This window comes from Pichia kudriavzevii, chromosome 2 (assembly GCF_003054445.1).
Source record: "Pichia kudriavzevii chromosome 2, complete sequence".
NCBI classification, from domain to species: domain Eukaryota; kingdom Fungi; phylum Ascomycota; class Pichiomycetes; order Pichiales; family Pichiaceae; genus Pichia; species Pichia kudriavzevii.
Window position 1 is genome coordinate 1,514,425 of NC_042507.1, and position 20,816 is coordinate 1,535,240.

At 38.7% G+C, this 20,816-nt stretch overlaps 12 protein-coding genes across 12 annotated transcripts; 6 read left to right on the top strand and 6 right to left on the bottom strand.

The window, feature by feature from the left end:
* Positions 1 to 101: 101 nt before the first annotated feature.
* On the bottom strand, positions 102 to 1,656 carry C5L36_0B07140 (uncharacterized protein; the record flags this gene model as incomplete). The annotated part of the gene is made up of 2 exons (XM_029465079.1): positions 102 to 1,401; positions 1,565 to 1,656. 2 exons carry the CDS (start codon positions 1,654 to 1,656, stop codon positions 102 to 104), a joined length of 1,392 nt encoding a protein of 463 aa, XP_029320938.1.
* Positions 1,657 to 1,884: 228 nt separating this feature from the next.
* Positions 1,885 to 2,421, top strand: C5L36_0B07150 (uncharacterized protein; the record flags this gene model as incomplete). The annotated part of the gene is made up of 1 exon (XM_029465080.1): positions 1,885 to 2,421. One exon carries the CDS (start codon positions 1,885 to 1,887, stop codon positions 2,419 to 2,421), a length of 537 nt encoding a protein of 178 aa, XP_029320939.1.
* Positions 2,422 to 2,458: 37 nt separating this feature from the next.
* Positions 2,459 to 3,856, bottom strand: C5L36_0B07160 (uncharacterized protein; the record flags this gene model as incomplete). The annotated part of the gene is made up of 1 exon (XM_029465081.1): positions 2,459 to 3,856. The coding sequence occupies one exon, from the start codon at positions 3,854 to 3,856 to the stop codon at positions 2,459 to 2,461; it is 1,398 nt and encodes a 465-aa protein (XP_029320940.1).
* A 26-nt stretch (positions 3,857 to 3,882) lies between these two features.
* On the bottom strand, positions 3,883 to 4,671 carry C5L36_0B07170 (uncharacterized protein; the record flags this gene model as incomplete). Its single annotated transcript, XM_029465082.1, has 1 exon — positions 3,883 to 4,671. One exon carries the CDS (start codon positions 4,669 to 4,671, stop codon positions 3,883 to 3,885), a length of 789 nt encoding a protein of 262 aa, XP_029320941.1.
* Positions 4,672 to 5,262: 591 nt separating this feature from the next.
* On the top strand, positions 5,263 to 6,798 carry C5L36_0B07180 (uncharacterized protein; the record flags this gene model as incomplete). Its single annotated transcript, XM_029465083.1, has 1 exon — positions 5,263 to 6,798. One exon carries the CDS (start codon positions 5,263 to 5,265, stop codon positions 6,796 to 6,798), a length of 1,536 nt encoding a protein of 511 aa, XP_029320942.1.
* Positions 6,799 to 7,068: 270 nt separating this feature from the next.
* C5L36_0B07190 (uncharacterized protein) lies at positions 7,069 to 10,479 on the bottom strand (the record flags this gene model as incomplete). Its single annotated transcript, XM_029465084.1, has 1 exon — positions 7,069 to 10,479. One exon carries the CDS (start codon positions 10,477 to 10,479, stop codon positions 7,069 to 7,071), a length of 3,411 nt encoding a protein of 1,136 aa, XP_029320943.1.
* Positions 10,480 to 10,746: 267 nt separating this feature from the next.
* On the bottom strand, positions 10,747 to 12,582 carry C5L36_0B07200 (uncharacterized protein; the record flags this gene model as incomplete). The annotated part of the gene is made up of 1 exon (XM_029465085.1): positions 10,747 to 12,582. The coding sequence occupies one exon, from the start codon at positions 12,580 to 12,582 to the stop codon at positions 10,747 to 10,749; it is 1,836 nt and encodes a 611-aa protein (XP_029320944.1).
* Positions 12,583 to 12,864: 282 nt separating this feature from the next.
* On the top strand, positions 12,865 to 14,523 carry C5L36_0B07210 (uncharacterized protein; the record flags this gene model as incomplete). The annotated part of the gene is made up of 1 exon (XM_029465086.1): positions 12,865 to 14,523. One exon carries the CDS (start codon positions 12,865 to 12,867, stop codon positions 14,521 to 14,523), a length of 1,659 nt encoding a protein of 552 aa, XP_029320945.1.
* A 205-nt stretch (positions 14,524 to 14,728) lies between these two features.
* C5L36_0B07220 (uncharacterized protein) lies at positions 14,729 to 16,126 on the top strand (the record flags this gene model as incomplete). Its single annotated transcript, XM_029465087.1, has 1 exon — positions 14,729 to 16,126. The coding sequence occupies one exon, from the start codon at positions 14,729 to 14,731 to the stop codon at positions 16,124 to 16,126; it is 1,398 nt and encodes a 465-aa protein (XP_029320946.1).
* A 74-nt stretch (positions 16,127 to 16,200) lies between these two features.
* On the top strand, positions 16,201 to 18,081 carry C5L36_0B07230 (uncharacterized protein; the record flags this gene model as incomplete). The annotated part of the gene is made up of 1 exon (XM_029465088.1): positions 16,201 to 18,081. The coding sequence occupies one exon, from the start codon at positions 16,201 to 16,203 to the stop codon at positions 18,079 to 18,081; it is 1,881 nt and encodes a 626-aa protein (XP_029320947.1).
* A 169-nt stretch (positions 18,082 to 18,250) lies between these two features.
* Positions 18,251 to 19,561, bottom strand: C5L36_0B07240 (uncharacterized protein; the record flags this gene model as incomplete). Its single annotated transcript, XM_029465089.1, has 1 exon — positions 18,251 to 19,561. The coding sequence occupies one exon, from the start codon at positions 19,559 to 19,561 to the stop codon at positions 18,251 to 18,253; it is 1,311 nt and encodes a 436-aa protein (XP_029320948.1).
* Positions 19,562 to 20,207: 646 nt separating this feature from the next.
* C5L36_0B07250 (uncharacterized protein) lies at positions 20,208 to 20,771 on the top strand (the record flags this gene model as incomplete). Its single annotated transcript, XM_029465090.1, has 1 exon — positions 20,208 to 20,771. The coding sequence occupies one exon, from the start codon at positions 20,208 to 20,210 to the stop codon at positions 20,769 to 20,771; it is 564 nt and encodes a 187-aa protein (XP_029320949.1).
* Between the last annotated feature and the right edge of the window lie 45 nt (positions 20,772 to 20,816).

Consider the following 20,816-nt stretch of genomic DNA (forward strand, 5'->3'; position numbering starts at 1 on the left):
CGCTTGTTGGTGAAAACAGCCGATTGGACCCGATTGGGTTGAATGGTTTGTTTGTTTTGTCAGTTGTATGTATATCTATATAACTGTATATATCTATATAGCTAAGCATCGCCATTGTCTGGTTTGACAATACCCCTTGCCGTGAGGAATTGGAAGATGGGGACGCCGTTGTTTTCGTTGACGCCGTTGAATGCGTCGATAAAGGAGAAGAACCCTGAAAAGACATGTTCCTCTTGCTCCTCCTTGAAGATTTTGTCGTAGATGTACTTGTGTTTGAAGTCGTCCATCTCCTTCTCGTACTTGGCAAAGGAGAGCTCGTCGTGGCCAAACTCCTTCAACCGCTGGTTATACGAATCGTAAACGGGCTGTTCAAGCAGTAATCCCAAGGCCGGTGCCTTTGGGATGTTGATTTTGGACTCTCCAAAAGCCTCTTGGATCCGTGACAATGGACACCCAGTACGTATCACTAGGGCAGCCATTCCAATCATCTTACGGATCTGATGGAGCATGAACGACTGGCCGTGGATCTTGATGGAGATCCATTCGGTACCCTCAATGAGAAATGGATCACTGACTTTGAAGGATTTCATAAACCTCTTGGCGCTGGGATCCTTGTACGATTTGCCCAGGGTAAAGTTGTGGAAGTTGTGAGAGCCAACGTAGATGTTGAGGGCGTCTCTAACAAGTTGCAACCGGTTCTCAGAGACACGGTACTTCCCTCTCATTTCTCTAGAGATCCGACGGAAGTTACTTGCTGCATTCTCTAATGGAACATTCAGGTCCAAACCTAAACGGTTAGCCTCAAACACCTGTTCAATATCCTCTTTACTAACACCTTCCTTAGAACATTTCTCCATCAGTTCACTCCAAAATGCCTCTCCCTCGGCATCGTCTCTCTTTTCGCCCTTGAATTCAAGACTGGCGTCGGCAATCTGTTTGCCCAAAACCGATCCTGGACGTGGCGGTAAGAAGGAATACGTTGGCATGAGGTACTCGTAAACTCTTGAAGAACACATCTTTCTACAATCAAACGCCTTGTTTGTTCTTTGTAATCCCCAGACTCTGATTTGTTCGGGCAATTCATTGTTTATCTTGCTGACAATTTCAGGGTCCTCGATAATCATCTTTAGGGATATGACATTACCTGCAGCGTGGACACCCTTGTCGGTACGAGCAGCTCTCATAAACCCATTCTTCTTCAAATCGTTGGAGTTGTTCCTAGAAATAGCACCAGCCTTCACAAACGCATCAAAGAGTTCCCCCTCAATGGTCTTGTTAGGTGGATTCAATTGCATTCCATGATACCCTGTTCCGCAATATCCAACCATGACTGCAACTTTTCTCTTTGGAAGACGTTGTTCGTCCGCATAGACTGGATTACCGTTTTCATCTACAATCCGGCTGTAATAACGCCACAATAAAGGGAGGAGGAAAGGCTATGTTAGTAAGTGTCTCTATAAGGCGGTCTGGCTATTATAGGCAAAGCAATAAGCCCAATATTAGAGATACCAATAAAATAAGAAAGGAAAAGTCAAAGTTTGAGAAAAAAACCTTTGTTGCATACCCACGTGTTTTCTTTACTGTTGGCCAGACGTTGTTTCTTGGCAACTGTGTGTGGATGATCACCCTTCCTGATCTTAGGGCCCCGTTGCTCATCTTGGTCACTCATGTTTGGAAAGTGAAGATATACAGTATAAAATAAAACCTCTTCTTGATACACTCCAGATTTCTGAAAATTTTTCCCTTCTTGCGGGAAACTTGTGCATGAAAAAGGCTGCAGTAGAAGAGTGAAAAAAAAAAAAAAATTATCACAACCTTAAACACCAACTTCTCTTGTAATGTAGGAATTGGTTCTGAGTGAACAAGAAGTACAAACAGCAGCAGATGCGTCCATTAACAGAGACAGAGACAAAGGTTGTCTTTGAGAAGCTTGCCAACTATATTGGTAGAAACATTTCCCAGTTACTTACAGATACACATGTTTTCAGGATTCAGAAGGATCGATTATACTATGTTCCTGTTGAAATTGCGAGGTTTGCCACGTCGGTTGCACGTAAGCAGCTCATGTCTGTAGGTGTGTGTTTTGGGAAATTCACAAAGACGGGAAAGTTTAGGTTGCACATCACTTCATTGCCATATCTGTCCAAATACGCAAAGTACAAGATATGGATCAAAAACAACGGTGAAATGCCCTTTTTGTATGGTAACCACGTCTTGAAGGCGCATGTGGGGAAGATGAGCGACGATGTCCCTGAACATGCCGGTGTCATTGTGTTTTCGATGAACGACACGCCGTTGGGATTCGGGGTATCAGCAAAGAGTACCATTGAGGCCAGAAATCTACAACCAACTTCCATTGTTGTTTACAGACAAGGAGATATTGGTGAATATCTAAGAGACGAAGATACGTTGTTTACCTGATATATAGTAGAGATAGAGAATTATATTCACAATGTGACTAAATACCTTGTGTAAGTTTGGAACGTTTAGATTTTTTCGAAGACTTGAACGACGATCTATCCTTGAGGGGGAGCCATCTCTCTGGGTCTGAGGAATGTCCCCTATGGCGTGGTTTCCGATGGCGCTTTGCCCGGACGACATGTGTTGGATGGGAGGTTGGTGTCAAGAGGTCATCGATGGAGAGGGCGGAAACATTGACAGAGGAGGTATCGACGTCAGTTGCAGTCAGAGAGATGCCGTACTTGTCAAGGGTTTCTCTTGATTTCTCGGCATCGTAGGGGAGAAGCTTGAGAGCAACAAAGGTGATGTATTCCTTTGGGGTTGCCGAGTCGAATGACTCGATGATGGAGAGCAAAGCCATTGGCAATTTCTTGGAGTTGATCTTCTCCAAGAGGGTAATGAGCAGCTTCCCCAAAGCCGGAGTGGATGGGTCAACTAGGGTGATTGCCCTCTGGTAGTTACCAGTGTCGATTGCTTCCTGGATTGTCCTGTAAACGCCATAGTTTGACTTTCCAATGGCCACATCGAGTTGTTGAATGTTTGATTTCACAATGGCCAGCTGAGGAGTTGTTAATTTATATTGATTAATATCAACAGTGCCTAAATCCAATTCTCTAATAGCCAAATGAGGAGATTCAACTTTTTCCTTGGATAAGGTGTTGAATTTCCCCGTTAAGGAGTTGTCGAATAATGAAGGATTACCCAAGAGCAAATCAATATAAGCCATTTGTTGTTTAATTGGAGTCTGTTCTATTTTTCTTTCAACATCATCCAATTGTTGTGTCAACTCCAAGGCTTTCCCAAGAGTTTCTAAAGCCCTCCTAGCTTGTCCATTACAGAGTTCAAGAAGGGCAACGTTGAATAGTTGATCATAAGAGTCGTCAATAATTGGGGTTATTGGTTGGATTTCATTAGACATTGCACCTTGCATCAACATTTGGACAATAACGGCCCTCTCATTGACAGAAACATCATGGAGTTCGTCCTCCATTGAGAGAGACTGGTAGATTTGCAAGGCCTTCTTGGATTGACCACATTGGTAGTAATATTGTGCCAAAATATGTTTAAGAGAACGTTTGTCTTTATAACTTGTAGCCACTTGTTCAACCTTTGGATCGTTAAGTTTGTAATATATATATGCTATTTCATTGACAAGCTCTTCGCCTGCTTCAGCTACAAGAGACTCATTGGCCTCAACGATTTCTCTAGCCCTATTATAGTGGTCGTTTCGAATAGATGTAACGAGTGTCTTCTTAAATGTGTCAATGTCTCTAATAACAAGTGGATCGAATGTATGAGAGGTTCCAAATTTCCTTCTCTCCCCATCATCATCATCATTTCCACCTTGTTTGTCTTTGTTCAATCTAAGTTTCGCCGTCTTAGTAGCCAGAGACATTTTAATCACCTTCTACTTGTATCACTCTATCGAATATTACAAATTGCTCCTTCGAGATATTCCACCATCTCTCTAATGGTCCATCGTTCCTCTCCTCTTTTAACGAGACACCTCTCCAAGATTTTCACCACTCGCGCATCCTCGACAATTTTGGGCGTTCGTAAATAACCTTCCTTGGAAATCGCCCTTAAAGTGCCCTCCCTTGTTGGCCGCTCGAAGGGCGGACGACCCTCCAGCAGCTCGTAGAGTAGCACGCCACACGCCCAAACGTCGACCGGAGTGCTTATGGGACTTACAGATAACCCACCGGTGCTACCGGCAATGCTCTCTGGGGCCAAATAGTCTAATGTTCCTACAACTCCAATTCCTCCAACACCTCCAAGATCCCCTACTTTATAAATACCATGTTGATAACATAGGATATTCTCTGGTTTTATATCTCGATGTACAATACCATGCTGATGTAGGAAATATAATCCTCTCCCCACCTGTAGAACCACTTCAAGGGCCTCTTGGACAGTGACTTTCCCTACCTTGTTATACAATTCACCGGCTTCTGCATATTCCATCACAATGTACACATTTTCCCTATCATGGAACCATCCGTATAATGGTACCAAATTGAAATGTCTCAATTGTGTCCCAATACCAATCTCATGAGAGACGCTCCGTTCGGTCCCCTGTGAGAGTGCATCTCTCTTCCGTAGAACTTTTAATGCAACAATATAGCCACTCTCCTTGTGTTGTGCAAGATAGACACTTCCAAACCTCCCATTCCCGAGCTTCTTGCCAATTCGAAATTCCCCCAAATGCATTCAGTCTCTCTTTATTATTGTAACTGTTTGGTTTTTATGTTTTTTTTTTCTCTTTTTTGTTTAAGGGGCCTTTACAACGATCTTCAAATAGATGGAGATATACAGAGATAGAGAGGTAGATAGATAGACAGATAGATAGATGTCGAGGTATACAATTAGACACGTCTCTGTGGCAATTCCAAGCTAGAACCATTAGAATCAATAGCATTCCATCGCTGAGCATCAGTTCCCCTATACACATTTTTCGTGTTTCCCCTTTGGCGGGTTCCTGTCACGTGCAAAACCAAATTGGGGAAAAACTTGGTTGACTTTAAAACGGATTTTATTTGATTTTATTTTTTTAATTTGATTTTATTTTTTTTTAATTTTTTTTTTCAGAGTTGGAAAATGGAATTTTTGATTTTGAAACTGAAATTTAAATCTACAAGGATAATTATACAGATATCTACAAATATTTAGTAAAAAAAAAAACAAAAAAATATCATACTACTGAAACATACAAGTGAAGAATCTTTGTTTGTGTTTTTTTTGCTAGTGTTTTCGTTTCCCTTCCATTCACCTTTAGCATCATATTTACCTTAGGAAACAACTATGCGTGTCTCATTGGTATCACTGGCAAGGCCGAAATTCTCAAGAGGCCCGATCCTTAAAAGGAGTCCAAATATGGCATCGCCCTCCCCCTCGGGATCAAAATCTTCAAGGTCAAGTTCGTCAAGAGATGAGCTGCCACCGTTTAAATTTGGTCCTTATTCTCCACTCAACCTACCAGACGAGTCGTCTCGGAAAGGTATTTCGAATCTTGTGTCTAAAATTACCGACTTCAATGAACTCAAGATATATCCAGAAATCCGTAATTCGTTGCTTAACGAGGTGAAGAAACATACCGTGTTACGTTCCCAAAATTTTGTTCGTCCTGCCAAGGTGAAAACAGAGAATGAGTTGAACGGATTAATCATCCGTCCAACTCCTATTCAAACTGCCGCTATTAAGATCATCAACAATAAGAGGAAACCTGGTGAATTCTTCAAGACGTTTACATTGGCTGCAGAAACAGGGTCAGGTAAAACATGGGCTTATTTGGCACCACTACTACAACAACTATTACAAGGTCTTAAAGAGCCGGAAGTGACGTCTTCCCCATCAATTCGGGCAAAGGCGGGTATCAAGTCTGTCATTTTGGTCCCAACACATGAATTGGTTGACCAAGTCTATGAGACTGCCAAGTATGTCGGTGATGATCTGAACCTTTCGGTGTTTAAATGGGATACCGATTCAAACTTTAAGGAGTTCATAAGTGTCTTCCGTACGGGAATCGATATTTTCGTTACAACGCCTGGTAAGTTCCATTCCTTATCAAGGTACGATTCTTTAAAATCGTCTCCAAAAGTCTTGTTTGGCTCGATTTCCTTTTGTGTAGTCGACGAGGCAGATACCCTAATGGACGAATCCTTTTTGCCAGATACCCAATCGATCATCTCGAAGATGTCACGATTGGAGACCCTGGTCTTTGCAAGTGCTACATACCCTGCTCGTTTCAACAAAACAATCAACCATTTGTATCCAACAATCACCACAATATCAACCCCACAGTTACATAAACTGCCAAAGTCAATCGAGTTTAGAGTGGTCAATGCAAGCGTGGCTCCTTACAAAGGCTCCAAAATGAAAGCTTTAGCTCAAGCGTTATACGCAATCTATTGTGATGGTACAGAAGAGGGATACCAGAAACGGGTGCTTATATTTGTCAACAAGAAGGACGATTGTGAGAAGGTGTCCAACAAGCTACAAGAATACGGCCATGATGTTACTTTTATATCTTCGGAAGACACTCCTGACGCAAGAAGGGAGAAAGTGGCACCTTTCATCAGTACCCCAACCCCAAGTGAGGAGCGTCAGCTGAAAGTCCTCGTATGTACGGACCTTCTCAGCAGAGGCCTGAACTTTAAAGGTGTGAGAAACGTCATATTGCTTGACGTGCCTGCAAATTCGGCAGATTTGGTGCATAGAGCAGGTAGAACGGGTAGAATGAACCAAGGTGGTCGGGTCTTCTTGATAATAAACGATGCTGACAAGGGCCACGTGAAGGGGCTGCCCAAGGTCTTGAGAAACAATAGGCGGTTAGGTTAGCCCTATGCTAGGCCTTCGTCTAAATACTGTATATAGTAAGTGAAAATATAGATGATCAATTATAGCATTCACAATGTAATAATACTACTAGCTAGCATTCTCCTTCACCACCTCGTCGCTTATCGGATAATAGCCGATACTACATGTGCACAGAATAAGCGAATGCCAAACTTCTCTCGTTTTTCTCGTATATTGTGGATTTTTCCGTTCTTTTTGTGTTTTCTGTCATGTGTTGCGAGATCTTCCTGCTATCACTACCAGATTCTTATCCTACTCAATCATAGCCAAGTAATCAAATTCTCCATCATCTAATATGTGGGATTCATCCCCAGATGTTGCAGCCAAATCGTCCCCCATAGACATATCGAATCGGCTAATCTCCAAATCCAAAAATGGAGACAGAGGATTACCAAGTGACACTGGGGATCCAAAAACGTCACTAACCTCCTCTCTGCCTAGTATTTTTTCTTCCATTAATTGGATATTATCATCATTTCCAACGTGTACGGTATCTGCCACATCACTCACATCTTCTACTGACTCTTCTCCAATTTCCCAGTTCTCTCCCTCTTCTTCACACACACCGGGATTGAAGGCAGGCAATGAAAATCCAACATCTCGAACTTGTGAGATACCAGTACGTCGCAGCTGTCTCTCTTGTTCGTCTCTCAAGTGTTGAAATTTGAAATAGAAAGAATCACTCTTGTTGAATGTGCTCTTTCCAACAGGTTTGACTCTCCTCACCGGCTCTGCAACACACTCAACAGGTGGTGTTGGTGTCTCTATAACACGAAGAGATTCTAACTTTGGTTCGGGTTTCTTCAAAAGCTCAAATAGATCATCATCGTAACTAACAAATTCCCTTTCCTTCCCAGGTTGGAGCATCCCGCCCATAATATCAACAGAATCCTTGTACGTACGTTTCTTTGTCCCATCTAATTTCGCATACATTGGTTCCTTGATTTCAGCATGTTTTGGCGCTTCCATTGGGAATTCAAAATGTGAATTCACATAAATCGATGCGGAGGCTCGTGATTCACCTCCTTCCACAGTCAAAGGTGCTGTCATTTGAGAGTCACGCTTGATGTGGTTCTTCACAGACACTGGTTCAACTTCTTCTTTGTATTCCACCGGCGCTGTCGGATTTGTCGTTTCTGACGGGGTTGGCAGCTTTAAAGTTTTGGATGGTTTTGACGGTTTTGTAGGTTTCAATTCCTTTCTCAGACTAACATGGTGAACAACACTTGATTGACGTTGATTAGATTTTTCCCGTTTAAATATATCAAACAGTGACTTTTTACGTTGTTCTTGTTTGTTTAATAGCTCATGCGATCTTGGACGACTGTCCCTAGTCTTAGTAACTTCAATTACTTTTTTATTTAGAATCTCCTGCCTTGAACTTTCTAACTTCTCAAATGGTACTTCAACCACCTTGTAGACTCGTTTGTTCAAATACCCATTATTTTTTATTAGATAGTCAATCATATCCTTATTATAGATGCTCATATGCATTGTGAATAATTCACTGAATATGGAAGTCAATGATTCACTTAACTTTTCTGCCTCGATTTCATATGAAAAGTAGCCGTCTTCGTCATTACATTTAGTTTCTCCTTCCAACCTTACAACCGAATCATTGACAAAGTTCAAGGTAATTAGAGTGAAAACATTTGGATATTTATTCATCAAAGTCGATGTATACTTTTCATTGAATAATATTAAAAATGGTGACTTCATAACCTCATTGTTGTAACCATTCTTTTCATGTGCTATATAATAGACTCTTTTCAGATTCTCATTTTCTGAACCAGAGAATAGGTGAAATGACTGTGATTTATTGAGAACTTTCGAACGTGCCAAAACTTCGGTAACGTATTTGCCAGATACACCTTCATCTAGTTGGTATACTCCAGTGTACAAATCATCCTTTATATTGAAAAATCGTACAAATGATCGATTTTCATGATAATAATATATGGAATAGATGTCATTAATTGAAACCCAATTAGTCACTCGCATTCTGGGTAATTTATTCAAAGGTGTTTCGTTGGTTAAAGAATGCATCAAAATGTCAGATACATTGGGTTTATGGATATTGGTTGTGGAGTCCCACAGTGTCCTATAATACTCATCATCAATTATACTTAGAACTAAAACATGATCACTGAACACTATTATTACCGCCTTATCATAAACAGTATCTTGTAAAACGTCAATAACATCAAAAACTGCTACAACTCTCCGAGTCAACCAGCCATATTGTAATGATGATGGCCAATTTTCTGCAATTTCTGTTAAGATTTTCCCCGTTGGTGTGAATATTCGCCCATTGTATGGTTTAAGCTGATCATTGGCAAATGATGAAATTGTGTCATCACATGATTTCAAGTAAAGATCAACATTTTCAGCCAATTTTGCCGGCCATTCTTTATTTCTATACAGTCTTTGGACAATTAACTGGATTTTAACCAAATTTAAAGACGAGTATAATGCAGTCTGAATAGTTCTTTGGTCATATGACTCATCCAGTTTATCCTTTATAGACGCATAACCTGCTAAAAAATTCTTTATTGCGCCTTCGTGTCTCATTTGGGCCTTATAGAAGTAAGGAATTGTTTCACCACATGCTCTCAAAACTTCATACGAACCGTAAGGTCTTGCAAGTTTTATCATATCAAGGAAAATACAATTGATCCTCGTAACTTCATCAATAGTGGGTGGAAAAATCCTATTTATTTGGTTTGTAGTAATTCCGGGGATTTTGCCTTCAAGCACTTTAACTCGTAGCGGTATAATAAAATTTCTCAAAAACTGAACTAAAAGAACCGTGTAGTTAGTTTGAACACTTATTAGTTCATCACAGATAGAGTTTATGAGATCATTGTCATTTATGGGCTCAGGATTTGTTGGAATCTTGTAAACTTTTTCTGTTGGTTCGGGCGAATATTCACTTAACGGATCAAATAATTGCTCTAGTTGTTTCCCCAGCAGAAAAGCCATGGCATTATTTCTATCTGTCAATTCATTATTTTCTTCATTGTAGACAACATCCACAATGTAGCAAGACGATGAAACATTCACTGTTAAATACCCTAGGTTGTATAGAAATCTGCCTATATCATGTGGTGGTCTTGCATCTAGCAGCCTCATCTCGGATGCCAGCAAACCAGCTTGTGATTCATCCCAGTCAAATACTTTTCCATTTAGATTTGCCTGTTTGTATAATGAATCGATTAGCAGTTTATCAAATTTGGCAAACGTCTTTAGCAATGATACGGCCAACGCCTTTCTAACTTTACTAGTACGATACCTTTCAGGCAGATTTTCAATTGCAGGATAGTATATTGACTGTTTTGAGAGATCTAGCGAATTATAGACAGAACATCCATGTTTAGAAATGATAAATGATGACAACGTGTGGTTGGAAAGTGACTTATGGTTGTTATTATACACCATAGCAAAAATATCCCCTAAGACATTATTATATACATGAAAGTAAGCAGCAGTGGGGAACATAGTTTCCCAGTATGCTTCGTTGAAAATATCGTCCTTAGATGGTGTTAGCTGATACTGAGAGCTCGATTTCACTAATGGTTCTTTGTATGTGTCATTATAATTTATAAAAAGGTTGAATCTCGATTTCGACTTTGGAATAAACGATTTGATAGTTAAATCTGCCATTTCAATTCAGGTAAGAGTCGTGTTATATTTAAAATAGAAAAAAAAAACAGGGCTTATATAATAGCTGTTTCAAATAAATTCTTGAAAGTAAACAAATCCGCTATAAAAAACTAAATCATAAAAATTTCCAACTTGAGAGGTAGCGTGTTAATATATCGCACTTTCCCATATACACATTAACAGATATAATAAGCAAATACACGAATATCATTAAATAGTTCATAATCAGAAATTCATAAGGGAGAAACAAGGGGAAAAACAAATCGTTCATGATGAGCAGCTACACGAAGTCATCAGTTTGGAATCGTCCACATCAGATAACCATTTTTCTTCAACGTCTTTTAACTCGCTACCCCATTCAGACTCGTTAAATGGATTGCTGGTCATTTTCATTATCTTGTTTAAGTATGCACTGCATTCTTCTTCAGGTACACCTTCCTTTAACTTCTCTGTTGTATAGTTAATGATGTCTTGAAGAATCCAATTCTTTGGAACGAACCTTGGGTTATGTGGTGACGCTCTTTGCAATCGAATCTCGTCAGTTAACAGTTCTTCCTCGACCCGTGCTCGGAATACAGTAAGGAACGACTTAATTTCCTTCATGATGAAAACCCTGTCCTCTTCAGAACATGTAGTTGGAATGAACTTTTTGCATGCTTCATCAATATCAAAGTCCTGATCTCTTAGTCTTAGCTCTTGCAAAATAAGGTAGAACTTGTTATATTCCAGCTTTGTTACCTGTAAGGTCTCAAACAAGAGTGACAGAATTTCACCATTATCTCTCTCCCTTGGTGTAATCCCCAACCTAGCACAGATTAGCTTTAAGTAGTCTTCAATAAACACCTTCTCAAAGATATCGCCAGCAATTCTAATTAAAGAATTGACACGTGTCATTGCAGCATCGATACTTGGATCATCAGGATACCCATTTTCTTTGAAATTCTTATCATCGATCAGCCCTGGACCAGCACCCAATACCTCAGCCATAGACTCGGCTAGCTTCACCATATTGAACCATATAGCTGATGGTGTATTTCTAAAAGAGTATCTCCTTTCATGATCTTCACTGTTTGAAGTATAGTTTGGATCAAATTTGTCCATTATTGCAAATGGTCCAAAGTCAATAGCTAATCCAAGAATTGAGGTGTTATCAGTATTCAAAACCCCATTTAGAAATCCATATGCATGCCAGTATGCAACAGATTTAGAGTTTCGTATAATTATATCTAGGAACAATTTGTCAAATTTTGTCAAGTCACCAAAATCCTTTAGTTTTTGATCATTCTCCATGAACTCGTGCAACTCCTTAGTATACTCTCCCTGTAGTACTTCCGTATTAATATACTCACATAATTGGAAGAGTCCATCCCTGTCGCCTTTCAGTCTGCAATAATCAAAATGACCAATTCTGATCCACGTAGGTGACATTCTAGCTACAACAGCACACATTTCCACACCTTCTCTTTGTGCCTTATTTTCGGGATATGCAGTAATGGCCAAGGATCTTGTAGATGGAATACCGATAGCGTGTAAATACTCCGAAATGACGTATTCTCTAATTGATGAACGTAATACTGCATTACCGTCGGCAAATCTCGAATACGGGGTTTTACCTGCTCCCTTTAATTGTATTTCATAACTACCACCATGAACATCCGGGACAGTAAATAAATTGATAACCCGCCCATCCCCGAGCTGTCCTGCAAAACTCCCAAACTGGAATCCTGCATATGCCATTGCAAATGGGTGCACATTCTCAGATGTGTAAGTTGTCTTTCCAGATACAATATCCCTGAAGTATTGAGATTGTGGTTCCTTAGATTGATCTAAACCCAAGTCCTTTAGGGCATTTGGTGAAGCACTCAAGAATTGGTAAGATTTACGTTGGGTCGGGTAAGTGTAGGTGAAAAATCCCGACTTGAGCTGCCTTGGTGTTTTCGATAATTTCTCGGAGACGCCTTCCCTTGTTGGTAAATCTTCATCAGGTTTCAGAAACGTAGTGAAAGGTGAAGTTTTTGGAAGATCCTGCAAAGTGGAAAAGGAACGCATACAAGATGTATATGAACAATCAACACGAGACAGGTGACGAACTTTGGCCAACATTTTCTAGTATACTATGTTGTGTTAGGAGAAAGTACAAACCATTAGAGTAGATAATCCCTTTCCCAAAGTGGCAATTTACAAAATTCAAGCTTCATAAAAATTCAACTTTTATTTTTTATTTTTTATGTTTTATTTTTTATTTTTTATTTTATTTTTTGATGCTGCGAAAATTGGTGAATTTGTCCAAATTCATGTGATGGAAAGATGATTCATGATGAAACTAGAAGGAAGTCTTGTCCTGGAAGAAAATAATTGTATATCTATATAGGATAAAGCACAGATATGTCCACTTTATACGTCAACGCAAACACCGGTGCAGATACTCCATCTTCACAAGGTACACAAGAAGCACCATACCAATCTGCAGCATACGCACTTTACGTTAATGCAGATGCCAAGCTCCAAGTTTATAAGGAAGCCACCGAGGAAACACCAGCAGGTTATTTTGAAATTTCTGCGTCTGCCTTGAAAAAGGCGAAGAAAGGTGCCGAAGGTTTGAAGAAGAAGGACGAAAAGGCAAAGAAGGCAGCTGAGGAAAAGGCAGCTAAGGAAGCAGAAGAATCTGCAAAAATGCTTGAAGCAATGAAAATCACCATCACTGAAGATAAATCATTACCAAAGGCTGAAAAGATCAAAATTCTAAACGTTTCTAAACATATTGATCAAAGAGTCAAGGTTCAAGGTTGGGTCCATAGATTGAGAGTTCAGAAGGGTCTTGCTTTTATTGTTTTGAGAGACGGTTCTGGTTATTTACAGTGTGTATTAAGCGGCGATTTAGCTAATGCTTACCAAACACAGCAATTAACAGTTGAATCCACCCTTTCTATATATGGTACTATCAACAAATTACCAGAGGGTAAGTCTGCACCAGGTGGTGTCGAATTAGTTGCTGACTACTACGAGGTTGTTGGTTTAGCACCAAGTGGTAAAGATTCCTTTACCAACCAGATTGCGGAAGATGCTGATCCATCGCTTTTACTTGATAGAAGACATTTAACTTTAAGAGGTGAAACTTTATCGGCTGTGATGAAAGTCCGTGCTTCCCTATTAGCATCCATTAGAAGGGTTTACAAAGAAGAGAACTTGTGTGAAGTTACTCCACCTTGCATGGTGCAAACTCAGGTTGAAGGTGGTTCTACTTTGTTTAAGATGGACTATTATGGTGAGGAAGCTTTCTTGACTCAATCCTCTCAATTATACTTGGAAACATTATTACCAGCATTAGGTGATGTCTACTGTATTCAAGAGTCTTTCAGAGCTGAAAAATCACATACAAGAAGACACTTGTCCGAATATACACATATTGAAGCCGAATTAGCTTTCTTAAGTTTTGAAGATTTGTTAACTCATATTGAAACCGTTATCACAAAAACTATCCAATATGTCCTTGAAGATCCAGTTGCCGGCCCATTAGTTAAACAATTAAACCCAGGTTTTGTTCCACCACAAATGCCATTCAAAAGGATGCAATATATTGAAGCCATTGAATGGTTAAACGAAAATGGTATTCCAAATGAAGAAGGACAACCATTCAAATTCGGTGATGACATTGCTGAAGCTGCAGAGAGAAAGATGACAGATACCATTGGTGTTCCAATCTTACTTAACAGATTCCCGGTAGAAATTAAATCCTTCTACATGAAGAAATGTGCAGATGACCCAAGAGTTACTGAATCTGTTGATGTTTTAATGCCTACTGTTGGTGAGATTACCGGTGGTTCCATGAGAATCGACAACGTCGATGAATTGCTAGCAGGTTTCAAGAGAGAAGGCATAGATCCAGCCTCTTATTACTGGTTTATTGATCAAAGGGTCTACGGTACTTGTCCACATGGTGGTTATGGTTTAGGTACTGAAAGAATCCTCGCTTGGTTATGTAATAGGTTTACTGTTAGAGACTGTTCTCTTTACCCAAGATTTTCTGGTAGATGTAAGCCATGATTTATCATTTTATGTTCTGTAACTACTATATCATAACTAATTAACAAGTTTATAAATCTAATTAGAACAGCAAAGAAAAACATTTGATAAATATATAAAATGGGCGCAAGTTGAAAAGTGTAATTTTGCCAGGGGAAAAAAGGCTGAATTTTATTTATTTTCTTGTATCTTTATTGTTGATCCTTTCTTTTTGTGTGCCAACCATATGGAGCTAGAAAGCCAACAGTTCAGAAAATTGATTACTTTCTCCTCCCAACTGCTTGGCTTTGGAGGGTTTGGGAAAGTGTTCCATGTGAAATCAGAAAATAATAACTATGCGATGAAGGTGATTGACGTTGAAACGGTGACACATAAGTATATGCAGGATTCTCCATTGATGACACCAACCAGGCCGATTGATACTGCAGAAAAAAGGAGGAAGATATGGAATTCCATATTTAAAGAAGTGAAAATCTTAAAGAAGTTAAACCACGAGAACATTGTCAAAATATACTACTATTATACAGATAAAAGCTTGGGAACGAGCAAGATACCTAGGTATCTTTACATTTTTTTAGAATATTCGGCATATGGCTCATTGCTCAAATATATCAAATCATCTCCGAAAAAAAGAATCCCTGACTTTGTGGCTAGGGGAATAACATGTCAGGTTGTTTCTGCTTTAGTGTATTTGGCTAACGAATCGGTTATCCACGGCGATATCAAGGCGGCCAATATCTTACTTTTCCGAGACGGATCAGTTAAACTTTGTGATTTTGGACTCAGCTTCCAATGGGATGATACAAATAGTAATGACTACAATGACGATATATCAACAGTCACAAACAACAATAAACTACAACGCCTAACGGCCAACGGATCCGCATATTGGCTTGCACCTGAAATTATTTTACATCGGATGTCTTCCCCCAAATCAGATATTTGGTCATTGGGTGCAACGATCATTGAAATGCTTACCGGAGTCCCACCTTTTGGAAACCACACCCCACTAGCAGCATGCCATGCCATTGGGAATAAAAGTAATATACCTTATCCTGAAAATATAAGTGATCTAGGAAGGCATTTTCTAGATCTTTGCTTTCAATTTGACCCAGTTTTAAGAGCCCGAGCAAAGACGTTAATGTCACACAAGTGGATTCAAGATTCCAATCCGAGGATCCTAGAGAACATAGAAGAGGTATGCGATGAAAACGCTTTTGAAGGGCCAAATAATGTACTCGAAAAATACAAAGAAACTCCTGAAGACGGTGTTCTAGATGATGAATTTGAAGAAATCAGTGACGTCAAAATAAACATGAAAAAATTGGAGCTCCAAAATTCGGACATAACCAAATCTATTATTGGACTGCTAGATATGCCTACACCTGATGTTGCCCTGATTGTCCACCTATTGAACAAGTGGAAGAGACATTTCAAACTGCGACCACAAAAAGTTGAAGAGTTATGTTTACATGGTCTTCTGGCCGTGCTTTCCCGAGTGAAACTAAGCCCACAGACAGTACACCTCATTGAAGACTTGGTCACGGGTATTCGAAATGCGAGTGATCCAAACCGTGGTCTTCAATGGCTGTATATTTCTGGGTTCAAAAAATATGGAAAGTGAGACTGAATTCATGCTCAGAAAAAAAAAAGACATAAAGATTCTTTTTCTTTTTTTTTTTCTCTCACGATGAGAGGATGAAAAAAATAAACGACACACATTTCTTATCAGTGGACTGGCTGTCACATTTTATCACTTTAATTCCGACCAACTTCTACCAGCTGCACACAGGTCAGATGACATCGTATGACCACCAAAAATTAAATGCAAAGAATAGAGGCAATGAGAGTAACAAGATTAAAGAGATGCTGACATTGAACAAAAAACATGGTTTGAGCAACAACATATACAGCAGAATAGAATTTCAGAATTTCCCCAATGACGTTTTCAGTATGATTTGTGAAAATATTAGTGTTAAAGATATTCTGAACCTTTCATTGACGTGCTCAGTAATTAGGCGAAAGGTAGAAGGTAAAATATATACACATTTGCGTATTATTGATATTGATCACATCGTCGACGAGGATGAATTGGTAATACAGAGACACTTTGGAACTTTCAAGGATGAAAGTTTAGAGACTGAAAGTTGGTGGGTGTATAATAACATTTCAAATATCAAAAGTGCAAGAGGAATATTGTACTTGGTTTATGATATTTTGACTACACCGCAACACGGTAATTATCTTCGAACTATTGAGATCAACCCTGTACTAAAACCATCACCTTGGCAAAGAAGGAAAGATCACGATTCGAACAGTGAAAATTCAATTTGGAATAAAACACTGGATAATTTTCTAAAGGATAGTGAGGTTGAATTTATCAAAAGTAAATTTTCATTTTTCAAGCCATCCTTAACACTATTTGATTGTCTATTATTGTTGCTCGATTATACGCCAAGATTGGAAAGCTTAATTGTATCGAGATTTTCGTTAGAATGTGTTTCCAAACTTTTGGTCAAGACTGACAATTTGAAGGAACTCAAAATTATGATCTACGAACATGATAATTTTGTTGAACTACCATTTAATAAAATCCAAAAACTTGAGAAACTTCGAATTAAATTTCAAGAAAACACCGAACAAACCTTGGAAAAGATCTCCCTTAATTTTTACAACTGTGGAATTTTTAACAATCTAAAGTCTTTGAGGTTGAAGTACGATAAGACCGACTTTAACTATCTCAACAACCCAACTTGGTATTCTTTTTTCAAATCTTTACCTCGGAAATTGGTTTTCCCTAAATTGAAGGGCATCGAATTAAAAGATTGTTTCTTTGGCAGCGATCAACATAATATTGTCAATAACTTATCAGTTGTTTTGCCACTGCATGAGCTAAAATGGTTAAGTTTGCAAATTTACGAATATTCACATAAAGGTATAAAACATAGCAGATGCTCAACTGATGACTCCATTAATCATGAAAACACAGTGTTGTTGAAATTGGCAAGGCACTTAAAGAAAATTGAACATTTAACGATAAAGCCTACTAAAAACTGTAAGGAGTGCCAGATAAACTCAATTTGGAAATTTCTATCGATGCACAAGAAGCTGAGAAAACTATGGATTTCAACAGATTCCTTAAACCAATCAAACTATGATAAATTGCTGAATGCATTGTATGATTTGCAAGCATTAGAACAGCTTGCATATTTTGATCAATACATCGATGGAAAATTGATCTACAGCTTAAAAAAATGGTTTATTATCGATCATGGAACCTTTGATTTTGATATTTTTAAAAATTACGAGTCTGAGAAATTGAGACAAGACATCATTCCTATTTTCAATTGTTATATCATTGAAGAATTTAAAAATTTTAATGAGAGAGAAAGTGATTTACTTGTTCTATTTTGGCAGAAACATGTAAAGGAATTTGGTTTTTTAAAACTATTAACCAGGAATAGTTCATTTATGGAAATGAAATTATTTGGCTATAATTTTAAGGTAGATGGTAAGAGGAGAGCGATTATGCTTTACATCTCAAAAGTTATTGGTTATGTTGACCTTCTATACTATTAGATTACTCTGCAGATATGTACAATTAACCGGTTCTTGGGATATATCGTTGTCATAAAAGTTTACCTATAGATACAAGCAATGGAATATGCTGGTATAGCAATTAAATAATAAATGGGTGTGTTAATATATCTATATATGTACAGGTTAAAAAGGATATCGCAGCGATTACCTACGATTTTTTATTGATTTGAGTGTCCTCTTTCTCCTCATTTTTGACTGTAGGTACATTTTTGTTAGAAACCAACTGTCTTAATTTTTGGATATCCTCCTTCATCAACTTGGCACTCGCCTTTGTCCTCCAACCAAAACCTAATTCTTTCTTTAATTCATGTTCCTTATGTTTCCTTTCTCGAATCATATCACCATATATATCGTCAATCTTTTTGGCATTTTCAACCTTCTCAATTGGATCGTCACTGAATAAGAGATCAAAAACACGACCATCTCCCCAAAAAAAACCTTTTCTATCGACAACGAATGGAATCCTTTTACCTTTTTCTTTCAGAAAAAAGAAGAACGAGGAATCGTTTGTACCATAAAAGCCCTTACCACTGTAAATTTTGGCAGTTATACTCTTCTGTAATTCGCCCAATGGAAATGTGTAAACCGGTGTTGGCCGGTTAGGTAGTAGAGGATGGGTAGTAAACTTGACAAAAGCTTGACCATCCGGTCTCATTTTACCAGTTGATGAAACAGGTGGCAGATACCATATTCTTCTTACCAATCTTGACGGAACAAACAAAAAGGCGATACCTGCTAGAAATGGCATCGCCGATAATACGGTGACTATACCTAGATGCATCACCAGCTGTATCTTCTTCTGTGTCTCTGCTAGCTTTAGGTCGTTATTTTCGTACATGTCCCATGCGAGTCCTGATCCAATATGGAATGCATTCAAACCATAAATCATAAATAACAAAGCAAACGCATAACAGAAAACAAAGTACAGCTTATGTGGCTCCGCTTCATAGATCAATTCTGGTTCCGTCTTCTTAGTCAAAGCGTCGTATAACCGTGCTAATGGATATTTGTTCGGTGCAGGAACTCCAGGACGTGGTAACAATGTTGGAACCGCTTCTTTTTCAAAGTGTAGAGATGCTGGAAATCGAGATTTCAAGTCATTCTCTTGCGGGGTTTCGCCAGGGATACGTCTTGATATGACCTGTTTCTTCTCGAAGATTTCAGCTGGAATTTCTTGTCTTGCATGTTGAGATACAACTTCCTTTTCGTGGTTTCTTGAGTCAATCAAATTCTTATTGAGGTAATAACTAGTAACAGAGAATTTTCTATATGCAGGGTTTGGAAGGACCAGAGAATTATAAGCCCCCTTTACTGTCAGGGAATTCATCCGAATTCCCACTAAAGGTCTGAACAACAACATTATACTGGTTATGCTTGTAGTGAGATTCTTTGAACACAACCAATATACTGTTGTCGATCTATAACATATTTTTGGTTTTTGTCGCAATTTTTTAGGCATATTCGAAAATTCGTAACTATGCCTCCTACAAGAACACACGTAATCATATGGGCACTTACACTTCACACCCTGTTTTGAGAAGACAGTCCTAACTGAAAGAACACGAGTCTAGATGTGTACCGGGAGATATAAACGGATAAAATGTAACATGCAAGCGGAACTCAGTGTATTTAAAAAATAGTTATCTGAACGGAAATTGTACAACTTAGTATCAGATAGAGTCTCCTGCGTCTATATTATTGGGACATATACAAGGTGCACAGTAGTATTCGGTTAGTGCATGTGTACCATCCTTTACCCTCTACAGTGTATCGTAAATACATGTGAAATATGTGTAAAATACCTGGATATTGGATCAAAACTGTATGCTCCAACATTTATAGCTTTTCGTTATTAACTGTAAATTCCTGTTGGAGTTTTCTAGGAGGCTTTATACTTCAAATACGTAAAAAAGAAGCACATGATTTATTGTAAATGCTAAATTTATCTGTTTCGTCAAGCACAAGTACGTTTAAAACAGGATATCGCTGTACATACAATTTGAGAAATTTTCCTAGCAGAAACGATGTACAAGCAATATCTCTTCTGTGTTTCTCGTCCATCACATCTGTTCCAACATCTCTGCTATAAAACATAAAGACACCTGATGAATAGAAACAAAGTCTTCACAAAGGCTCCGAAAAAACCATACGTAAGTTCGAAAACATCAGATCGTCGGCAAGCTGCAGGATCAAGTGTTTATTTACAAAGACAAAAACAACAAGCATCGCAAATACCACCTGAAGTCATAAATCAGCTGAAATCCTCGAGTGGCCCTTCGAATTCAAAGGCCGTGCTTAGACATGACCCCAAAACTGGCAAGACTTGGTATGATGCCACATTAACCGATTGGGATCCTAGTCACTATCGATTATTTGTAGGTAATGTAGGAGATGATGTTACAGAGGAACTGCTCATCCAAACGTTCATGAAGTATAAATCATTATCCAAAGTGAAAATACCGAAGGAGGAGGGAAAGGACGGTAACAAAGGATATGCTTTTCTCAGCTTTGCCGATGCAAAAGATTATTTACACTGCTACAAAGAAATGAATGGGAAATATGTCGGGAGTAAACCGATAACTTTAGAACGAGCAAAGACCGAAATAGGTGATGTTGTTAAAGTAAACAAAAGCAGTATTAAGAGAACCAGCATCAAAAAAAGGTATTGAAAGGGAGAACAAAGAAGGGAAGATATATTTATACACTGTGTGTTT